The sequence below is a fragment of the Ranitomeya imitator genome, chromosome 7 (assembly GCF_032444005.1).
Source record: "Ranitomeya imitator isolate aRanImi1 chromosome 7, aRanImi1.pri, whole genome shotgun sequence".
Classification (NCBI taxonomy): domain Eukaryota; kingdom Metazoa; phylum Chordata; class Amphibia; order Anura; family Dendrobatidae; genus Ranitomeya; species Ranitomeya imitator.
The window spans coordinates 84,542,280-84,564,959 of NC_091288.1; the positions used below are offsets into that span (position 1 = coordinate 84,542,280).

The 22,680-nt window shown below is 46.0% G+C and overlaps 1 protein-coding gene across 1 annotated transcript in view; it reads right to left on the minus strand.

Moving 5' to 3' along the window:
* Window positions 1-159: 159 nt before the first annotated feature.
* Window positions 160-22,680, minus strand: part of MPP4 (MAGUK p55 scaffold protein 4) — a 149,578-nt gene continuing 127,057 nt past the window's right edge. Inside the window, exons 18-21 of the mRNA XM_069733562.1 lie at window positions 21,603-21,696; window positions 19,252-19,360; window positions 9,461-9,595; window positions 160-408 (exon numbers count right to left, since the gene is read on the minus strand). Coding sequence (XP_069589663.1) covers window positions 223-408; window positions 9,461-9,595; window positions 19,252-19,360; window positions 21,603-21,696 — 524 coding nt within the window. The 3' untranslated portion in view covers window positions 160-222. The remainder of the gene's footprint in view (window positions 409-9,460; window positions 9,596-19,251; window positions 19,361-21,602; window positions 21,697-22,680) is intronic.

Consider the following 22,680-nt stretch of genomic DNA (forward strand, 5'->3'; position numbering starts at 1 on the left):
CTGTTTCAGAATTTCCAAACCCTGAAGCGATTAATAGAAGTAACTATAGACACTTTTTCAGGCACAATCTGCCTGGAAAATAAGTCCTGTGCACATACCCCTCACTATTATTAAAGGGATCACTTCTCTCTCCAGTTATGTCCTAGAACACGCTGAACAGCAGATAATTATTTTGTTGTTTTTTTTTTTTAGTCCTTAGTCATTTTACCCGCCTTCATATAGTTACGAATCCGAGCAGATCCAAGATGCCGGGATCCATTGTGGCTCATCTTGAGCACGGCGGACAATGGACAGGAGCTGCACAGTGGCCGACTGCAGATCATCATTCACCAACACTTGGTCAAAAAACTGGCTAAACTGATCTTCCATCTTTTTTGCAGTTTCTTCTATCTCCTGAAAATCTTCCTCCTGCAGATTTAACAAAATAGGAAAATGATCATTGCATATAATGCACAATTAGAAAAAAATAATTTCTCCTTCGCCTCATTGGGGGACACAGGACCATGGGTTATGCTGCTGTCACTAGGAGGCTGACACTAAGCTGAGACAAAAAATGGTTAGCTCCTCCCCTGCAGTATACACCCTCATGCTGGCATCCAGAGACCCAGTTTAAGCTTAGTGTCCGTAGGAGGCACACTGATTTTTAACCCTTATGGGTTTTTTTGTCTCTTTTTTACTTTTTCTTTTTCTCTTTTTCCGGACGAAGGGGGCGACGGATTCTTCTAAGGTCCGATCTCCCCCGAACCAACAACAGGCGAGCACGGGAGTTTCACCTCACCGTATCCTCTCCTGCGTCGTGGGAGCCACTGCCTGAGCTGTCCTTTTTTGGGCGACGGTTTCTCCCCTAATGGGCCCCGATCTCCCCTTTTGTTATACAGACGAGCACTGGTGTTCTTACCTCCAGTATCCTCCTCTGCAGCCAGGCTTTTTTATTGCCGGACATCTGCCCTGTCCACCAGGTCCTACCCTCGGCTGTACAGTGGCTTTATCCCCGTGGCGTCCGTGCAGACCACACTGCATCACCAATGTGACTTGTGACTCAGGTGGTGGACGGTTCCTCTCCACCCCCCATGTGGGGTCGGTGGATAGAAGGCTTCCCAATCCCTGCACCGTTCCTAATGCACACCTCCATATCAGGGTAAGTGCCCGGTGGGGGGATTGGGGGGGGGGGCGCCAGCGGTCAGGAGGGCTCCTCATCCCTTAGGACTCCATATGCAGGCTGCTTTCCTCATTGGGCGGTGTCCCTGTCTTTTTCCGGCGCTTGCGACCGCGCGCCGGGCCGAGGCCGCAAATTTAGCCCCCGGCTTCGGCCTAGCCGCTGGTCGCCGCCGTTAAGCTCCGCCCACTCCAGACGTGTCACAGCGGCGCCGCCCCCCGCTCCTGGCGCTTCTCACAGCCGCCGAGATCTCTCCTGATCTCGGCGGCCATCTTGGTCCCTCTCCTCAGCGCCGCAGCTCCTGCCTGTCGCATCTCTGGTGCGTCAGTGGCCCACGTGCAGCCGGCTTCCTCTTCTCAGAGAGAATCTCTCAGCAGCTCGTCCCTCCTGGATAGCGGGACACAGGACCGGGGTAAGGAGACATCGTTAGCTCCCCTCTGCAGCGCCCCTCTCAGACTTGGTTACACTATATAGACCCTGTAATTTTTTCTGCATTAGCATCATGTCGCAGTCAAGGTCTAAAAAATCCTCTAAGGTGCATACAACCTTCTTTTCTGCGTGTACCACCTGCCAGGCCCCACTTCCCAGGCCTCAAAGCTCTCCCCTCTGCTCTGCCTGCGATGCCCCATGTGCCCAGGAGCCCTCCACCGCCGCCGACCCTGGCGTACCTAGCCCCCCCCCCCCCCCCCCCCGTGGGTCGCCTCGCTTTCTCAGTCCGTGGATTTTTTAGCTAACGCCATCAAATCCATTCAAAATCCTCCCGGGGAACGAGGCAATCCGCTACAGGTGCTAAGAGATCCCTCCATAGCAGGGGAATCGTCGGCCAGCAGGGGCCGTTCTCCTCTTAAGGAGGCACGGTCGTCCAGAAAACTGACCCGTACTACCTCTCCTGAGCGTTCACCTCGCCATTCAGACTCTGGCAGCTCCACCTCTCGTTCTCCCTCTGTGGGGGCTCGCAGCGCTCAAGACTCTGAACATGAGTCCGAAATTTCTTTGGATCCGGAGGCTCCGGAGTTCAGAGCCACGGTTGACTCCCTCATCGTAGCAGTCAATCACGCACTGAAGGTGGATGACGATTCTAATTCCGCTCCGGAACACGCGGTCTCCTTTTCCAGAACCAAGCGTTCTCACATCTTTTGCCTCTCATCCAGCCTTCCTGGATATAGTCAGGCGTCACAGGGAGCGCCCAGACAAGCGCTTCACGGGTAAGAAGGACTTGGTTTCCAAGTATCCCTTCTCAGCTGATCTCGTGAAAGACTGGACGGATCCCCCTACTGTAGATCCGCCGGTCTCGCGCCTGGCTTCTAAGACTCTTCTCTCAGTCCCGGAGGGCGCTTCAATTAAGAGCCCCACCGAACGCCAGATAGACTCTCTAGCTCGCTCTGTGTACGAAGCCTCTGGCTCGTCCCTGTCTCCCTCCTTCGCCGCGGCTTGGGTGTCCAAGGCTATGGTTTCCTGGGCGGATGCCCTAGCGAAATCCATTAATGAGCAGGATCTCCCCTCTGAAATGGCGGACCTGGCTAAGCAGCTAGCCATGGCCAGTGATTATGTTATGTTCGCATCTCTCGACGCGGCGAATTGCGCAGCTTCGGCGGCTTCCAACGCCATCGTTATTAGAAGGGCCCTTTGGCTCAGAGATTGGCGCGCAGATTCTTCCTCTAAAAAATCCCTGATTTCTCTCCCTTTTCAAAGCGGGCGTCTTTTCGGCGAAAAGCTTGACCAGCTTATTTCCGACGCCACAGGGGGAAAGAGCAAGTTTCTTCCCCAACAGAGGCCCAAGGCGGCTTTCCAGCGCCAGCCCTATTTTCGTTTTCGGCCTTTTCGTACCAGCTCCGCCTGGTCCAATCCCTCTGGCCTTACCAGATCGGACCGTTCCGCCCGCGCAGACAGAGACGCTCGTCCATCCTTCAGACCTAATCCTTCCTGGCGCGGGAAACCGAGGCAGCCCCGAACCAGAGGTTCGAGACCCCCCAGATTCCCTTCTCAATGACTCGGGAACGGCGCCAGTCGATACCAGCAGAGTAGGCGGTCGTCTACTCCTTTTTCAGCAAGCCTGGCTCTCCGTCGTTCACGACGAATGGGTCAGAGATCTGGTATCATCTGGCTACAAGATAGAGTTCTCCTCCCCCCCCTCCAACTCGGTTCTTCCCCTCTCATCTTCCCAGTTCGGGAGCTCAGTCTCGCGCCCTTCTTTGCGCCATCCACTCCCTCCGCCAGAGCGGGGTCATCGTGCCGGTCCCGCAACACGAGAGGTTCAGAGGCTTCTACTCAAACCTCTTCGTCGTGCCAAAGAAGGACGGGACAGTGCGTCCCATTTTGGATCTGAAGCTCCTGAACAAGTGCGTGAGAGTCCGGCACTTCAGGATGGAATCGCTCAGATCGGTCATCTCCTCCATGGAAAGAGGGGAATTTTTGGCCTCGATAGACATCAAGGATGCCTATCTTCACATCCCGATTTTCCCGCCTCATCAGAGGTTCCTCCGCTTTGCCATTCGGGAGGACCACTTCCAGTTCACGGCCTTACCCTTCGGTCTCGCCACGGCGCCCAGGGTGTTCACCAAGGTCATGGCGGCTGTCATGGCCATTCTTCACTCTCAAGGAGTCGTCGTATTACCTTACCTAGACGATCTCCTCATAAAAGGCCCGTCTTTTCAGGCCTGCGAGTCAAGCGTCCACATTACCCTGGATTCTCTTTCGCGCCTGGGCTGGGTGATCAACTTGGACAAGTCATCTCCCGTTCCTTCCCGTCGGATCTCCTTTCTGGGAATGATCCTGGACACTTCAAGGGGGCTGGTTTTGCTTCCTCGGTCCAAGCGCTCCAACAGGGAGTCCGTACACTCTGCCATTCTCGCCCGCGAACCATTCGGTTCGCCATGAAGATCCTGGGAAAGATGGTTGCGGCAATCGAAGCTGTTCCCTTCGCTCAACTCCATCTCCGCCCCTTGCAACAGGCTCTGCTGGACAACTGGGACAGGAGTCTCTTTTCTCTCGACCTCCCTTGTCCGCTGTCCCCACGGGTCAGACATTCTCTCATTTGGTGAACTCTGGGACCGTCTCTTCGCCAGGGGAAGTCCTTCCTCCCGATCCGCTGGTTAGTGGTAACCACCGACGCCAGTCTTCTGGGCTGGGGGGCGGTGTTTCTTCACCACTCGGCCCAGGGCCGTTGGACTGTTCGGGAATCCAGTCTCCCCATCAACATTCTGGAGATTCGCGCTATCAGACTTGCTCTGATTCACTTCCACGCTCTGCTCGCGGGTCACCCAATAAGAGTCCAATCGGACAACGTCACCGCGGTGGCTTACATCAACCACCAGGGGGGTACCCGCAGCAGGGCGGCGATGAGGGAAGTCTCCCTCATCCTTCGTTGGGCCGAGACCAACCACTCCATCATCTCGGCGGTGCACATTCCGGGAGTCGAGAACTGGGCGGCGGACTTCCTGAGCCGCCAGGGCCTTGCCTCGGGGGAGTGGGAACTTCACCCAGAAGTTTTTCACCAGATCTGTCTTTGCTGGGGGACCCCGGACGTGGATCTGATGGCGTCCAGATGGAACGCCAAAGTCCACAACTTCATTGCTCGATCTCGGGATCCCCAGGCCATAGGAGTGGACGCGCTGATTTTTCCGTGGCATCATTTTCAGCTCCCATATGTGTTTCCTCCTCTTCCCTTACTGCCGAAGGTCATCCGAAAGATCAGGACGGAGGGAGTTCCAGTCATTCTGGTCGCCCCAGACTGGCCTCGTCGCGCGTGGTACGCGGAACTCGTCCAGCTCGTAGCCGACGTCCCCTTGCGGTTGCCAGACCGCCCAGACCTACTTCGCCAAGGACCGATCTACCATCAGAGCTCAGGGGCCCTACGTTTAACGGCGTGGCTGTTGAAACCTGGATTCTAGCTCGTGCTGGTTTCTCTCAGCAGGTCATCCCCACCATGCTAAGTGCTCGCAAGGCGTCTTCTGCCTCTATCTACCACCGCGTCTGGAAGACCTTCTCCTGGTGCAGGCTCCGAGGGCACCCTCCGCTCAGGTTCTCCATCCCTTGTATCCTGAATTTCCTTCAGTCCGGTCTGGATTCCGGTTTGGCCCTGAGCTCTCTTAAAGGTCAGATCTCAGCCTTATCCGTGCTGTTCCAGCGTAGGATCGCCACCAACCTTCAGGTCAAGACTTTCATTCAGGGAGTCTCCCATGTTGTTCCTCCCTACAGGATGCCGTTGGAGACCTGGGATCTCAACTTGGTCCTGGGGGTTCTCCAGGAACCGCCGTTCGAACCCCTTCAAGACGTTCCGCTCTCTGTTCTCTCTTGGAAGGTTGCCTTCCTGGTAGCGGTGACGTCCATCAGAAGGGTTTCAGAGCTCGCCGCTCTATCCTGCCGGGCACCTTTCCTTGCCTTTCATCAGGACAAGGTAGTCCTACGTCCTTCTCCCGCATTTCTTCCAAAGGTGGACTCAGCTTTCCACCTTAACGAGGACATCATTCTTCCCTCCTTTTGTCCGCAGCCCAAACATAGGGTCGAGAAAGCTCTCCATACTCTGGACGTGGTACGGGCCCTCAGGAGGTACATTTCCAGAACGGCGCACTTCAGAAAATCGGACGCCCTTTTCGTGCTCCCGGAGGGTCACAGAAAGGGTTTGGCTGCGTCTAAATCCACGATAGCCAGATGGATCCGATCTGCTATCCAGGAATCCTATCGGGTCAGGGGCAGTCCTATCCCGGCGGGGATTAGAGCTCACTCCACTCGGTCGATGGGTGCTTCCTGGGCCATCCGGCACCAGGCATCAGCGGAGCAGGTTTGCAAGGCCGCGACGTGGTCCAGCCTACATACGTTCACAAAGCATTACAATGTTCACATCCAATCCTCTGCGGACGCGGCCCTTGGCAGGCGTATCCTGCAAGCGGCCGTTGTGCATTTGTAGTCAGATGGTACATGGAGTTACTTGGTTGTATTGTTTCCTTCCCAGGGACTGCTTTGGGACGTCCCATGGTCCTGTGTCCCCCAATGAGGCGAAGGAGAAATAGGGATTTTTGTGTGTACTCACCGTAAAATCCTTTTCTCCGAGCCACTCATTGGGGGACACAGCACCCACCCTGGTAGCCTTACGGCTAGTTATCTTTTTTAGTCTTTGACTGTTGTTTGACATGTTATGTTCCAATGTTTTTTGATATTGTTCTCATTATCCTACTGCTTTTGCACTTAACTGGGTCTCTGGATGCCAGCATGAGGGTGTATACTGCAGGGGAGGAGCTAACCCTTTTTTGTCTCAGCTTAGTGTCAGCCTCCTAGTGACAGCAGCATAACCCATGGTCCTGTGTCCCCCAATGAGTGGCTCGGAGAAAAGGATTTTACGGTGAGTACACACAAAAATCCCTATTTATAGAACTTCTAACGATTTTTTGTCTTAAAGTTGTCACCCATCAATTTTTCACATCCCATACAAAGGGGTAGATCCATGATTGACATGGTTTTTTTTTTAATATTCATTTTTCTTGTTTTCTGTGGGTTTTTTGCACCAAATTCTTCAAAATGGGTTACGTGGATCATGAACTTTGTGTAAAATTAAAAACTGCTCTGCTAAAATGTCACACAGTTTAAAAAGAAAGGTACAAATTAAAAGAATTTCCCAAATCATAAATGGGTTAAAAACAAAAAATTAAGGACAAATGCAATAATTGGTTTGACCGTGGGTCTCCTGACAAAAACGGCCTCAGCTCTGGCAAAAATTAAGAGACCACCACATCAAACCCTGTCATGGGCAGCCCAATCTCCAGACCTGAACCCCACTGATAACCTCTGGAATGTAATCAGGAGGATGATGGATAGTCACAAGCCATCAAACAGAGAAGAACTGCTTACATTTTTGCGCCAGAAGCAGGGTGAAAGACTGGTGGAAAGCATGCCAAGATGCATGAAAGCTGTGATTAAAAATCATGGTTATTCCACAAAATATTGATTTCTGAACTCTTCCTGAGTTAAAACATTAGTATTGTTGTTTGTAAATGATTATGAACTTGTTTTATTTGCATTATTTGAGGTCTGGAAGCACTGGGGTTTGTATTTTTTATTTTGACCATTTTTCTTTGTCAGAAAAAAAATACTAAATTTATTGCTTGGAAATTCAGAGACATGTTGTCAGAAGTTTATAGACTAAAATAATAATTTACATATTACTCAAAAATATACCTATAAAGAGGAAAATCAGACAAACTGAACATTTTGCAGAGGTCTCATAATTTTTGCCATAGCTGTATATGAAGTCGTTAGCTTATGGCAGGAGTCCTGTGGTTTGGTATTGCCATCAGGGCTTGGATCGTGATAAACTGATGTGTGAATGTGTACTGAAAGCACAGAACAAAATGACTGTTCAAACCAAGCACAGCAACTTGTACGGAGCATAGCCAAATTAAAATTATAGACATTGGCTCCAATTCATCAAGCAGTTTCGTTGCGTAAACTTTCCTGAAATATTGTAACATTTTTGCACAGCCAGTGCAATTATTGATGTTTTTTATGTGATTGATGCCATTTTTACACCAGTTCCATCCCACTGTAGAAACATTTTGAAAAGTGGGCTGAGAGTAACTTGGGCCATGATCAAGGAGGCTCCTCAAATTAATAAACTTTTTTTTTTAAAAAATGGAGTAAATTAAAGGAAGCCAGAGCCGACTCGGGGGGCAGCAAGTAGCAGGCACTGGCGGTATGATCTCAGCCAGGTATGTTTGACTCTGAAACGCTGTGGCATGTCAGAGAAACACATACTTTATAAGACACCACTTCTTCCCGCCTGATGCCAATGACTGACAGGCCTCTCCTTATACAAACATGCAAGGAAAGACCAGTCAGTCACCGGCAGCAAACGAGAAGAAGCCACTGGGAATCTGCTTGTCTGACTAATCTCCAGTACAGCTCGGTCGCCACCGGCTTTTAAAGTATCAGACTCTCCAGTAAGGATAATTGTATCTATTAGTAGAATTAAGATGCTAATCATTATAATAAAGGAAGGAATGATATTCTCCAGCTATGATCTATCAGGTAGGTATAAAATTTCACGCTGATTCACATATTTTTAAAATCCATAATAATGGATTTACATAATAATCCATTTGGCAATCCACAACAAGAAAACCAACGCGTTTCGCCTTTATACCTTAGTCATGGTTGTATAAAGCCGAAACACATGGTTTTTCTTGTGGATTGCCATTTGTATATAAATGTTTAGTTTTATAACTACCTCATTGATCATCGCTGGAGAATACCTTTCCTTCCTGCATTACTTCTTTGGCCTGGTCTGGAGCGGCTCCGTGCGGTGATATTCATGCCGACAAGGTGCCCCTGAAAGTGGTGCGCGGACTTTCCTCCCTTCACCATTTAGATTATTATGATACCCACAGGAGTTAGGGTACCGTCACACTATACGATTTATCTATGATCACGACCAGCGATATGACCTGGCCGTGATCGTAGGTAAATCGTAGTGTGGTCGCTGGGGAGCTGTCACACAGACAGCTCTCCAGCGACCAACGATGCCGAGGTCCCTGGGTAACCAGGGTAAACATCGGGTAACTAAGCGCAGGGCCGTGCTTAGTTACCCGATGTTTACCCTGGTTACAAGGGTTAAACTAAAAAAAAAAAAAACAGCACATACTTACATCTGGTGTCCGTCACGTCCCTTGCCGTCTGCTTCCCGCACTGTGACTGCCGGCTGTAAAGTGAAAGTGAAAGCACAGCCGCTGTGCTCTGCTTTCACTTTACGGCCGGCAGTCACTGAGTGCGGGAAGCAGAGACGGCAAGGGACGTGACGGACACCAGATGTAAGTATGTGCTGTTTGTTTTTTTTTAGTTTAACCCTTGTAACCAGGGTAAACATCGGGTAACTAAGCGCGGTCCTGCTCTTAGTTACCCGATGTTTACCCTGGTTACAAGCGAACGCATCGCTGGATCGCATCGCTAGATCGGTGTCACACACACCGATCTAGCGATGACAGCGGGAGATCCAGCGATGAAAGAAAGTTCCATACGATCTGCTACGACGTACGATTCTCAGCAGGATCCCTGATCGCTGCTGCGTGTCAGACACAGCGATATCGTAACGATATCGCTGGAACGTCACGAATCGTACCGTCGTAGCGATCTAAATGTTATAGTGTGACGGTACCCTAAGAGTTATACACCACAAAGTAGTGGAAGATCTGCTGTAAAACTGGATAAAGTCGATGAGTCCTGATAATAGAGGCCATACGTAGCCCCATATGTTAGGACACACAAGACCTTTACTATTATTAATGACAATAACCTATACAATAAAATGAACAGTACCTTATACTTCAGGTTCACGTAGTAATCGGTGAGGATGCTGGCGGTTCTTCTTGTCTGCCGCATACGGTTTCGGCTTGCTGGCTTTATAAATATTACATAAGGTTTAAATTCATGCGTTCTAGTCCCTGTAATACCCTGCAACAAGACAGAATAAAATTGGCATACGTGCCAAAGCTTTTTTTTCAAAAAGGAATCTGCCAGTAAGATCAACCTCGTCCCCCAAGTCACACAGATGGGCATGCAGGTCTCCGAAGTGTAAATCCATCAACCCAATTATATCTTCTACCTATTGCTGCATTCCAGAGTAACTAGCTTTCTTTCATCTACAGAGACATTAAGTGCTTAAGGCGTGGCAGAGCACTTAGTGACTCTGCTCCCTGAGCTTGTTTCCCTGCCCAGCTCCGGCCTCTGTAGCTGATTGATAACTCTCTGTCTGATTTCCTTACTTAGTACCTAAAATCAGACAGATCGTGAGCTATTGATCAACCTAAAGAGGCCATGCTGGGTGGGGAAACAACCTCGGGAGGCAGAGATTCTTTCACTGCTCTGTCCACGCCCAGAGCACTTAACGCCTCATGAATTCAAATGTAAAAATCTCAGGAATGTGGCAAAAAAATTAAATTTATGTCCATGGACACTTCTATGTCTTCTAAGCCCTGCTTTCTTGTATATGTGGTTTGGGGGGGTTGATCTGACTGACTGATTCCCTTTGACAACCTCAACAATTGACATATTAAGAAGCCTTATAATAATGTGTATTATTGTGACCTACATTAGACAGCGGGAGCGCGCTGCTTGTGCGAAATGCTCCACCATCTTTGTGCAGTCTGAGTGAAATGATAACATTCTGTTTGCCTTCACCTCGGCTAGTGGGAGCTTAATGTATAATGTATACGGCTGTACAATATTATTTGGGGTATGACCTATTCTCAGTTGTGCTGTGATTCTTCTCAGAACCATTTAATCCCTTAAAGGGAACCTGTCATATAAAAAAAAAACAATATTAACCTGCAGACATTGGGTTAATAGTATGTAAATCTGCGAGGCTGCTGCATTGAAAACCCGACTGCAGTAGGAAATGAACTTTATTCCTCCCTGCAGCCTCGGGCTTTCAGTCATAAGGGAGCGGCCTCAGACACCGCCCAGTACATAGTGTGCTGCTGCTGTAACTACGCTATGGCTCTGACTGACAGCCATCTCTAGACGGCTTATTTTATCCAGTAAAATATATGTATAAAAACCTTATTTAAGTTTGATATCCTCATAATCATACTGACCTATAGAATCATATCATTTTAACAGTAGAAAAAAACACTTAAAAACGAAAATACATGTGGCAAAACAATAGTGGAACTAAAAAAATGTTTTTGCTATTTCACTCCACTTTTCAGTACATTATATGGTGGGATGAATGGTGTCATTCAAATCTAGAACTTGTAATATCACTAGGAATAAAGGGGTTTCCAGGACTTAAAAATTGATGACCTATACTGAGGAGCGGTCATCACTGTGAGCTTGTTGGGGGTCTGACTCCCAGTGCTCCCACCAATCAGCTGAAAGCTACTCCGGTGAATTGGAGGGCTGCTGTTTCATCTTGTACATCTTTTACAGTGGGGGAAATAAGTATTTGATCCCTTGCTGATTTTGTAGGTTTGCCAACTGACAAAGGCATGAACAGTCTATAATTTTAATGGTTGGTTAATTCTAACATTGAGAGATAGAATATCAAAAATGAAATCCAGAAAATCACATTGTATAAATTCTATACATTTATTTGCATTTTGCAGTGACAAATAAGTATTTCATCCACTACCAACCATTGAGTTCTGGCTCCTACAGACCAGTTAGACGCTCCTAATCAACTCGTTACATGCATTAAAGACAGCTGTCTTACATAGTCACCTTTATAAAAGACTCCTGTCCACAGACTCCATTAACCCCTTAAGCCCCGAGCAGGGCCGGCTCCAGGTTTTTGAGGGCCCCGGGCGAACGAGTCTCAGTGGGCCCCCCCAACCACCCCTTTAACACATTTATACCTCGTATCACACAGCAGAGATCTATCACACAGCAGAGACCTAACAAACAGCAGAGACCTATCACACAGCAGAGATCTATCACACAGTGGAGATCACACAGCACAATCACACTCACTATGTTGCGATGTAGCAGTGGTGTACCGTTTGATCCCCGTCGTGGCCATTGTTGCTTTGATAACAGCCTTAGGCCGGGGTCACACTTCTGTATTTTCTCAGCAGTGTGATCTAATTTTCTTGGCTGACAAGAAGATGAGAAAAAATGTCTCCAGCATCTCCATTCTGCAGTCAGATGTCACCCGAGTGCAGTCTGATTTTTTTTCAATGGACTACTTGCATGGCCGCGTCACGTGCGATCAGAATATCTGATACAATGATTCCGCGGCGCCATAGAATAAGATTGGTCCGGGCGCGATGCAATGTTGTATCAGAAAATACGTTCGTTGGCAACTGCGGCTGCCCTGAAGGTCTCTGTTTTATGGGTCAGATGCAAATGATGGAAAAACAGGATGGAGCCATTGTACTGCTGGAAAAGAGCCTGCACCATAAGTGGAAAGCAAAGTGGAGCATTCAGCAGCACCCAAAGGTGCCCCAGCCTGGGAGTGCAAGCCAGATACAAAGCCCTTACAAAAGGTTCAACGGTAGACAGAATACATAAAGTATAAGGCAGCCAACTTAAATCTGGACAGTAGATTTCATAGGATCAGTACATTGCAGCACTAATTAAGCTTAATGCATAGTAGTAGATATAAATGCAATGTAAGACTTTACTCACTAAAGCATATTTCAGCTGTATAAGATCTCTAATTGCTTAGCATGCAAATACATACGGTATGTCAATGAAGTCAGTTAAATAAAGTGCATTGTGTTGGTATTTAGAGAGTCATTAAAGGCTACAGCACTACTTGAAAAGCTTAGTGTATAGAGGTAAGTATATATGCCATAAAAAACTTCACTTGTTAATGCAGATTTCAGCTGTATGGAATCTTCAATTGCTAAATATGCAAATATAAATGTATCTAAATCTCATGTATATATACACATACATTACATACAGGGCAAAGGGGTGCTGGGAACGGGTGGGCAATCAGGGCATCTGCTCCTAGCTTTGGGGTGAGGCATCAACAAGGCACTGTGCAGCTGAGATATGTAGTCGAATCGATACATGATGAGGGCAGTACTTACATGATTGAACACTTACACTTTGTCCCAGTTGGTGGGAAGCCTGAGGTCTGGAGGATTCCCTCGTCCTTTTCTCCTCCTGCTTGGCGCTGCGGCTGCCGGTCCGGATCTGTCCTAGTCTCCTCCTGGCTGTGCTGGATCATCTGGAGGATGGTGGACCGTGGACGCAGCCTCAGCCTGGACGTCCAAGTTCAACTCCGAACCGCAGCTCTCTATCTCTCTCCTCTCCGCCCGCCGACCGGATGTAAGGAGGAGAGATGACCCAGACCCAGCCAGCGTCGCGACCCGGAACCGGAAGTGTCTTCTCTCTTCTCTATCCAATGGTGAGGCCAGGGCCGGGCGGCGGTGACGTATTGCAGCTGCTATTGAAATGGCCTCAGTGACTCACTCAGTCCTCAGAGACACAGCAGCTGACTGTGCCCCGCCCGGCGGCCGGCCCCCTGCAGCCAAGGCAAAGGCGCCGCCGGGGGACGTGGTCGGGATCATGTAGTGACTCACTGTCACTGAGTGACGCGCGCTGGCATCTGACCGACGAGTGTGTTGTACATACCAAATGGGCCCCCCCCGTCTTGCCAGGGCCCCGGCATTTGCCCGGGTGCGCCGGGTGCTGACGCCGGCCCTGGCCCCGAGGGTGGTTTGCACGTTAATGACCGGGCCAATTTTTACAATTCTGACCACTGTCCCTTTATGAGGTTATAACTCTGGAACGCTTCAACGGATCTTGGCGATTCTGACATTGTTTTCTCGTGACATATTGTACTTCATTTTAGTAGTAACATTTATTCGATATAACTTGCGTTTATTTGTGAAAAAAACGGAAATTTGGCAAAAATTTTGAAAATTTCGCAATTTTCCAACTTTAAATTTTTATGCCCTTAAATCACAGAGATATGTCACGCAAAATACTTAATAAGTAACATTTCCCACATGTCTACTTTACATCAGCACAATTTTGGAACCAAAATTTTTTTTTGTTAGGGAGTTATAAGGGTTAAAAGTTGACCAGCAATTTCTCATTTTTACAACACCATTTTTTTTTAGGGACCACATCTCATTTGATGTCATTTTGAGGGGTCTATATGATAGAAAATACCCAAGTGTGACACCATTCTAAAAACTGCACCCCTCAAGGTGCTCAAAACCACATTCAAGAAGTTTATTAACCCTTCAGGGGTTTCACAGGAATATTTGGAATGTTTAAATAAAAATGAATATTTAACTTTTTTTCACACAAAATTTATTTCAGCTCCAATTTGTTTTATTTTACCAAGGGTAACAGGATAAAATGGATGCCAAACATTGTTGTACAATTTGTACTGAGTACGCCGATACCCCATATGTGGGGGTAAACCACTGTTTGGGCGCATGGCAGAGCTCGGAAGGGAAGGAGCGCCATTTGACTTTTAAATGCAAAATTGACAGGAATTGAGATGGGACACCATGTTGCGTTTGGAGAGCCACTGATGTGCCTAGACATTGAAACCCCCCACAAGTGACACCATTTTGGAAAGTAGACACCCTAAGGAACTTATCTAGATGTGTGGTGACCACTTTGACCCACCAATTGCTTCACAGAAGTTTATAATGCAGAGCCGTAAAATTAAAAAATCATATTTTTTCACAAAAATGATCTTTTCGCCCCCAATTGTTTATTTTCCCAAGAGTAAGAGAAGAAATTGAACCTCAAAAATTGTTGGCCAATTTGTCCTGAGTACGCTGATACCCCGTATATGGGTGTAAACCATTGTTTGGGCGTATGGCAGAGCTCGGAAGGGAAGGAGCGCCATTTGACTTTTCAATGCAAAATTGACTGGAATTGAGATGGGACGCCATGTTGCGTTCGGAGAGCCCCTGATGTGCCTAAACATTGAAACCCCCACAAGTGACACCATTTTGGAAAGTAGACCCCTTAAGGAAATTATCTAGATGTGTGGTGAGCACTTTGACCCAACAAGTGCTTCACAGAAGTTTATAATGCAGAGCCGTAAAAATAAAAAATCTTATTTTTTCACAAAAATGATCTTTTCGCCCCCAATTTTTTATTTTCCCAAGGGTAAGAGAAGAAATTAGACCACAAAAGTTGTTGTGCAATTTGTCCTGAGTGCGACGATACCCCATATGTGGGGGTAAACCACTTTTTGGGTGCATAGCAGAGCTCGGAAGGGAAGGAGCGCCATTTGACTTTTCAATGCAAAATTGACTGGAATTAAGATGGGACGCCATGTTGGTTTGGAGAGCCCCTGATGTGCCTAAACATTAAAAACCCCCACAAGTGACACCATTTTGGAAACTAGACCCTCTAAGGAACTTATCTAGATGTGTTTTGAGAGCTTTGAACCCCCAAGTGTTTCACTACAGTTTATAACGCAGAGCCGTTAAAATAATTTTTTTTTTTTTTCGCAAAAATTTTTTAGCCCCCAGTTTTGTATTTTCACAAGGGTAACATAATAAATTGGACCCCAAAAGTTGTTGTCCAATTTGTCCTGAGTACGCTGATACCCCATATGTGGGGGGGAACCACTGTTTGGGCGCATGGCAGAGCTCGGAAGGGAAGGAGCGCCATTTGGAATGCAGACTTAGATGGATTGGTCTGCAGGAGTCACGTTGCATTTGCAGAGTCCCTGATGTACCCAAACAGTAGAAACCACCCACAAGTGACCCCATATTGGAAACTAGACCTCCCATGGAACTTATCTAGATGTGTTGTGAAAACTTTGAACCCCCAAGTGTTTCACTACAGTTTACAACGCAGAGCCGTGAAAATAAAAAATCCTTTTTTTTCCCACAAAAATGATTTTTAGCCCCCCAAATTTTTATTTTCCCAAGGATAACAAGAGAACTTGGACCCAAAAAGTTGTTGTCCAATTTGTCTCGAGTACGCTGATACCCCATATGTTGGGGTAAACCCCTGTTTGGGCGCACGGGAGAGCTCGGAAGTGAAGGAGCACTGTTTTACTTTTTCAATGCAGAATTGGCTGGAATTGAGATCGGACGCCATGTCGCGTTTGGAGAGCCCCTGATGTGTCTAAACAGTGGAAACCCCCCAATTATAAATGAAACCCTAATCCAAACGCACCACTAACCCTAATCCCAACTCTAACCCTAACCACACACCTAACCCTGACACACCCCTAATTCTAATCCCAACCCTAATCCCAACCGTAAATGTAATCCAAACCCTAACCCTAGCCCTAACCCTAGCCCTAACCCTAATGGGAAAATGGAAATACATACATTTTTTTTAAATTTTATTATTTTTCCCTAAGGCTAGGTTCACATTGCGTTAGGGAAATCCGTTTAGCACTAGCGGATTGCGCTAACGCAATGTCTTTTTAGGTGTCGTGTTTAGTGGTCGCGTTAACGTCCCCGCTCTGGAAGATCGGGGATCGGACCTCGGGCGCGCCGCGGACGCTGCAAGCAGCGTCTGAGGCGCGCCACAAAAGAATGGCACCTTGCTAGCGCGAGCCGAAAATGGCACGCTCTAGCGATGCGCTACACCTGAAAATCACATTGCTGTCAATGGTTGTGCTAACGGACCCGTTGCACGGCGTTAATTGTGACATTTTCGCCGTGCAACGCTGTCCGTTAGCGTTAACGCAATGTGAACCTAGCCTAACTAAGGGGGTGATGAAGGGGGGTTTGATTTACTTTTATAGCGTTTTTTATATCGGATTTTTATGATTGGCAGCCGTCACACACTAAAAGACGCTTTTTATAGCAAAAAAGTTTTTGCGTCTCCACATTTTGAGACCTATAATTTTTCCATATTTTGGTCATGTGAGGTCTTGTTTTTTGCGGGACGAGTTGACGTTTTTATCGGTTACATTTTCGGACATGTGACAGTTTTTGATCGCTTTTTATTCCGATTTTTTGTGAGGCAGAATGACCAAAAACCAGCTATTCATGAATTTCTTTTGGGGGAGGCGTTTATACCGTTCCGCGTTTGGTAAAATTGATGAAGCAGTTTTATTCTTCGGGTCAGTACGATTACAGCGACACCTCATTTATATAATTTTTTTTATGTTTTGGCGCTTTTATACGATAAAAGCTATTTTATAGAAAAAATAATTATTTTGGCATCGCTTTATTCTGAGGACTATAACTTTTTTATTTTTTTGGTTATGATGCTATATGGCGGCTCGTTTTTTGCGGGACAAGATGACGTTTTCAGAGGTAACATGGTTATTTATATCCGTCTTTTTGATCGCGTGTTATTCCACTTTTTGTTCAGCGTTATGATAATAAAGCGTTGTTTTTTGGCTCGTTTTTTTTTTTTTTTTCTTACGGTGTTCACTGAAGGGGTTAACTAGTGGGCCAGTTTTATAGGTCGGGTCGTTACGGACGCGGCGATACTAAATATGTGTACTTTTATTGTTTTTTTGTTTTTTTTTATGTAAAAAAATGTATTTATGGGAATAATATTTTTTTTTTCTGCTTTATTTAGGAATTTTTTTTTTTTTTTTTTTTTACAAGTGTGGAAATTTTTTTTTTTACTTTTTCACTTTGTCCCAGGGGGGGACATCACAGATCACCGATCTGACAGTGTGCACAGCACTCTGTTAGATCGGTGATCTGACATACAGCCGGGCAGGATTAGAGCTGCAGCCTGCTCCTGACCCGGAAGTGCTCCCTGCAGGACCCGGATGCAGCCCGGCGGCCATTTTGGATCCGGGGACTGCAGGGAGAAGACGCTCGGTACACGGTGAGCACATCACCGTGTACCGATCGTCTCAGGGAAGCCCGCAGGGAGCCCCCTCCCTGCGCGATGCTTCCCTGCACCGCCGGCACACCGCGATCATCTTTGATCGCGGTGTGCCGGGGGTTAATGTGCCGGGAGCAGTCCGTGACCGCTCCTGGCACATAGTGCCGGATGTCAGCTGCGATAGGCAGCTGACACCCGGCCGCGATCGGCCGCGCTCCCCCCGTGAGCGCGGCCGATCGCATATGACGTACTATCCCGTCCATGGGAATTAAGTCCCAGGTCACCTGGACGGGATAGTACGTCATATGGGATTAAGGGGTTAATCAGTCAGACGCTAACCTCTACAACATGGGCAAGACCAAAGAGCTTTATAAGGATGTCAGGGACAAGATCATAGACCTGCACAAAGCTGGAATGGGCTACAAAACCATAAGTAAGATGCTGGGTGAGAAGGAGAAAACTGTTCGTGCAATAGTAAGAAAATGGAAGAAATGCAAAATGACAATCGACATCGATCTGGGGCACCATGCAAAATATCACCTCGTGGGGTATCTTTGATAATGAGGAAGGTGAGAGATCAGCCTAAAACTACATGGGGGAACTTGTTAGTGATCTCAAAGCAGCTGGGACCTCAGTCACCAAGAATCCCATTGGTAACACATTACGCTGTAAAGGTTTAAAATCCTGCAGTGCCCGCAAGGTGCCCCTGCTCAAGAAGGCACAAGTGCAGGCCCGTCTGAAGTTTGCCAGTGATCACCTGGATGATTCTGTGAGTGATTGGGAGAAGATGCTGTGGTCAGATGAGACAAAAATTGGGGTCTTTGGCATTAACTCAACTCCCCGTGTTTGGAGGAAGAGAAATGCTGCCTATGACCCAAAAAACACCGCCCCACTGTCGAGCATGGAGGTGGAAACATTTTGTTTTGAGGGTGTTTCTCTGCTAAGGGCACAGTACTACTTCACCGCATCAATGGGAGAATGGATGGAACCATGTACTGTAAAATCCTGAGTGACAACCTCCTTCCCTCCACCAGGACATTAAAAAATGGGTCGTGGCTGGGTCTTCCAGCAAGACAATGACCCAAAACATACAGTCAAGGCAACAAAGGAGTGACTCATAAAGAAGCACATTAAGGTCATGGAGTGTCCTAGAAAGTCTCCTGACCGTAATCCCATAGAAAACTTAAGGAGGGAGTTGTAGCTCCGAGTTGCCAATCGTCAGCCTCAAAATCTTAATGATTTAGAGATGATCTGCAAAGAGGAGTGGGCCAAAATTCCTCCTGACATGTGCGCAAACCTCACCATCAACTACAACTGCCAACAAGGGTTTTGCCACCAAGTATTAAGTCTTGTTTGCCAGAGGGATCGAATACTTATTTCTCACTGCAAAATGCAAATTTATATAATTTATACAATGTGATTTTCTGGATTTGATTTTTGATAGTCTATCTCTCAAAGTTAAAATTAACTTACCCTTAAAATTATAGACTGTTCATGTCTTTGTCAGTGGGCAAAGTTACAAAATCAGCAAGGGATCAAATAAATATTTCCCCCACTGAAGCGCTGCGGAATATGTTGGCGCTATATAAATAAAGATTATTATTATCCTGCCACTCCACATCGGGAGCAGGTTTCAGTTTTGGACCTGCACCGATCGTATATTGTTGACCCATCCTACAGATTGTAAAGTTCCAGACAACCCCCTTAATAAGACAACACACCCACAATGTGCATTCCTATATAAGGTCTGAACATATCCTTAGAAACTGATTCATAAATAATCAACCAAACCCTGGACTGGAGTTACTGGTTGGCTTGTTCTCCCATGGCTTTTCATGTTAATGTATATTACAGATGTAAAATTGTGATCTAACCAATGGCTCCAAGTCAATCACGCAGATCTTTCCAGCATCCAGTACATCTTTCACTGTGTCCACGCTGGTACCATACATATGTCCTCTGTATTCTCCATACTCCACGAAACTGGTAAAAAAATATTGAAATCTACATAAATCACCAAAACACCAATTCAGTACACTTTGACCTATGGAGTGAATATAGCGCTGCAGTTAATGCATGGTAATAATTGGTAAGTTAGGCTGACATCACACGTGTGCCTTTCACAGTTTGTGTACGGACGGTGATTTCTGTATTGGATGCCGATATCCTGACCCAGACTAATGGCTGCCATTAGCTAACGATAGCATTAGCTGACGTCAGGAAGCCGGCAGATGGCCTGTTAAAGGGAATCTGTCACCCTGTTTTTGCTACCCCATCTGAGAGCAGCAAGATGTAGGGGCAGAGACCCTGATTCCAGTGATGTATTGATCTTGTGTTCATTTCAGGAACCAAATTTACAGTTCTGCACGTTTTAGACCTGAAAACTCCTGTTTTGAAGCTTCTTAGGTGCGATACATTGCGGAAAGTGTCATCATCACCAGACTCTGTAATATCAGGTGCCCCCCAAAAAAACTATTAGAGATGTGCCCAACTACAAGCTCGTCTGTTTCCAATAGCAACCAGCAGGACTGTTATATGGGCTGCATCTCAGGATCAATGGGAGCTGATTAATACAATGGATTTTTCTAATCTACTAAGTATATTACACCTGTATATAACCTAGAAAATGGTGTTCAGAACTGGACATTATTGTTAATTATGGGCTGATTTCTTAAAATTATTTTTCACAATCGCTTATATATACAAAAATATGAATTTATCAAGATGGCAGGTGGATTATAAATGTAATAATTTCATCTTACTGTGTACTGGGAGATTTGATATTCTTTTTAGTGAACTGCTTTTAATTTTAGGGACTCACAAGATAGTGAAGAACCATGATGTTGGTTGTGAATGTATTTTTTCCTGAAAAATCAACTAATATACAACAATAATACTGTTAACATATAAGTCAACCATGAGTAATTAAACTAAGTCGACTCAAAAAAGTGTGATTATTTTTTTTGATAAAAAGTTATAACTTTATTTAAATCAGACAAACAACATGTAATAAAATAGTGCCTCTAAACCACAAAAATCGTAATACCGGCAGGTAAGTACATGCAACACGCACAAAATAGAGTTTCAAATATGCAAGTTTCAAGATAGTTAGACATATTATAGACAAAAATATTAGGTAAAAACCATTACTGCATAACAGACATCTTAAAAGTCCATAAACAACTTAAGCCTAAATTTAGACTAGGGAAAAATTTCCACAGAAGATATCTATACACTATACTGTGCTTCAAGCATAAAGCATGCTAAGAAAATACTTCAACCACAGTTCACGCCAAAAATAGGGCCATGGCATGAATCATCACCTGGTAGCCCAGATTACTACAGCAATTAGCTCACACTTGTGCTCATTCACATCATATTGATGTCCTAAGAAGATATTGTACAATAATGCCAGATTAGCATCCTCATATGTGGGCTTACGAGGTAGTTTGCAATACGTTTGGTGCTGTGGGATTATTCAGGGATGATAAATGTAGCGCAACCGCATCCATGTTTAGCCTGGTGTCTGTGGCCATATAAACTAAGCCAAATGCCCCTCACCAAATGTCAATCATCCAAACAATACCAACGTAACATACTTAGTTTCCCAGGCCTCTGATCAATGTGCAGCCTATATGCCGTGGTTGTATCAGTAACCTAAAATCTACCTCTCCTCAGCACAGCCCTTGCAGCCCAATAGTAATGCCGCTAAATATCGCTGGAATATATAAATGGAAACTACCGAAACTCAACAATACATATTACCTAATAAGCGTGATGCACTCTGTGTATAGCCGCATGGCGTACTCCACCGTGCCGCAAACCCCGACGCGCGTTTCGCGACAGCTTCCTCCTCTTTTTAGTGAACTGCTTTTAATTTTAGGGACTCACAAGATAGTGAAGAACCATGATGTTGGTTGTGAATGTATTTTTTCCTGAAAAATCAACTAATATACAACAATAATACTGTGCATATTTTTGCATTCATCTTTTCAGGATAAAAACAGATGTTGTCATGCTGGTGTCTGTCCCCATCAATAGAGTTAAGGAGCCAAACCCACCCATGCCCACCATGATCGGTAAGTGGGCGAATGGTTGCTCATCAGTATTTTCCACCTTTTATGATGGTGCTTGCTGCATCCTGCAGTGCATTCGTACTGTGACCAGGTATCGGCGAGTATGGCCCCTTTTATCTATTTCTTTTGCACACCAGGTGTTCTCATACCTGTGGCTGTAGATCATGCTTTCAAATGTCTCCTTAGATACAAAGAAATATTCTCGACCATTCTCTTCATAACTCTTTTTATGGCGAGTGGTGTCTGTTGGAACATAATAATCTTTTTTTTATTTCTATAGCACCAACATATTCCGCAGCAGAGGGTACTTGTCCAAAACAAGATAAGACATTGCAGAGAAACACATAGTTCAACAAATAGCAAGCTTACAATGTACAAGGAAGGAGAGGAGGCACGAAAGGTAAAAATAAGGTGCTTGTTATGTACGGTCCAGCCAGCAATATAATAAATAGGGGCATTCAGATAACTCTGCAAAGACCAGTCATCAGCCAGTAGCTGTACAAGAGCAGAGGTAAGTGCTATTGAGTTCATAGAAGGGAGAACAGGGCTTAGATTAGTGAGGTGATGTCTAAAGAAATGTGTTTTTAGGGTATACTTGAAACCGTGAATACTGGGAATTGCCTGGATTGTCTGGGAAAGTGCATTTCAGAAACTTGGTGCAGCACGAGAGAAGTCCTGGAGATGGGAGTGGGAGGCTCGCAGTATTGAGAATGTTATTCTTAAGAATATGACCCTGGCTGCTACATTCAGGATGGATTGGACAGGAGAGGTTAGCAAGAGGGAAACCAATTAGTAGGGAGTTGCAATAGCCCAGATGGGAATGAATCAGAGCAACATTAAGAGTTTTTGCAGAGTCAAAGGTGAGATATCGTCGAATTCTAGAGAGGTTTTGAAGTGCAGATAACATGAGAGAGCAAGTGATAGGATAGAGAATAAATGAAGGATCTGAATTATATATAACCCCAAGACAGTAACTTTGCTGCTTGGGAACCAGACTCAGAAATCTCAATTTTAGATTAGTGGAGGGAGGAAACACAAGAAGTACAGTTTTTGTAGATTCAGTTTTAGATAGAGGAAGGATATGATGTTGGAGCTAGTAGACAGACAGGTATTTGGTAGTAATGCAGGGGTGACATCAGGAAACAATGTATACAATTGGATGTCATCAGCAAAGAGATAGTACTGAAAACCAAATCTACTGATGGTTTGTCCAATGGGGGCAGTATA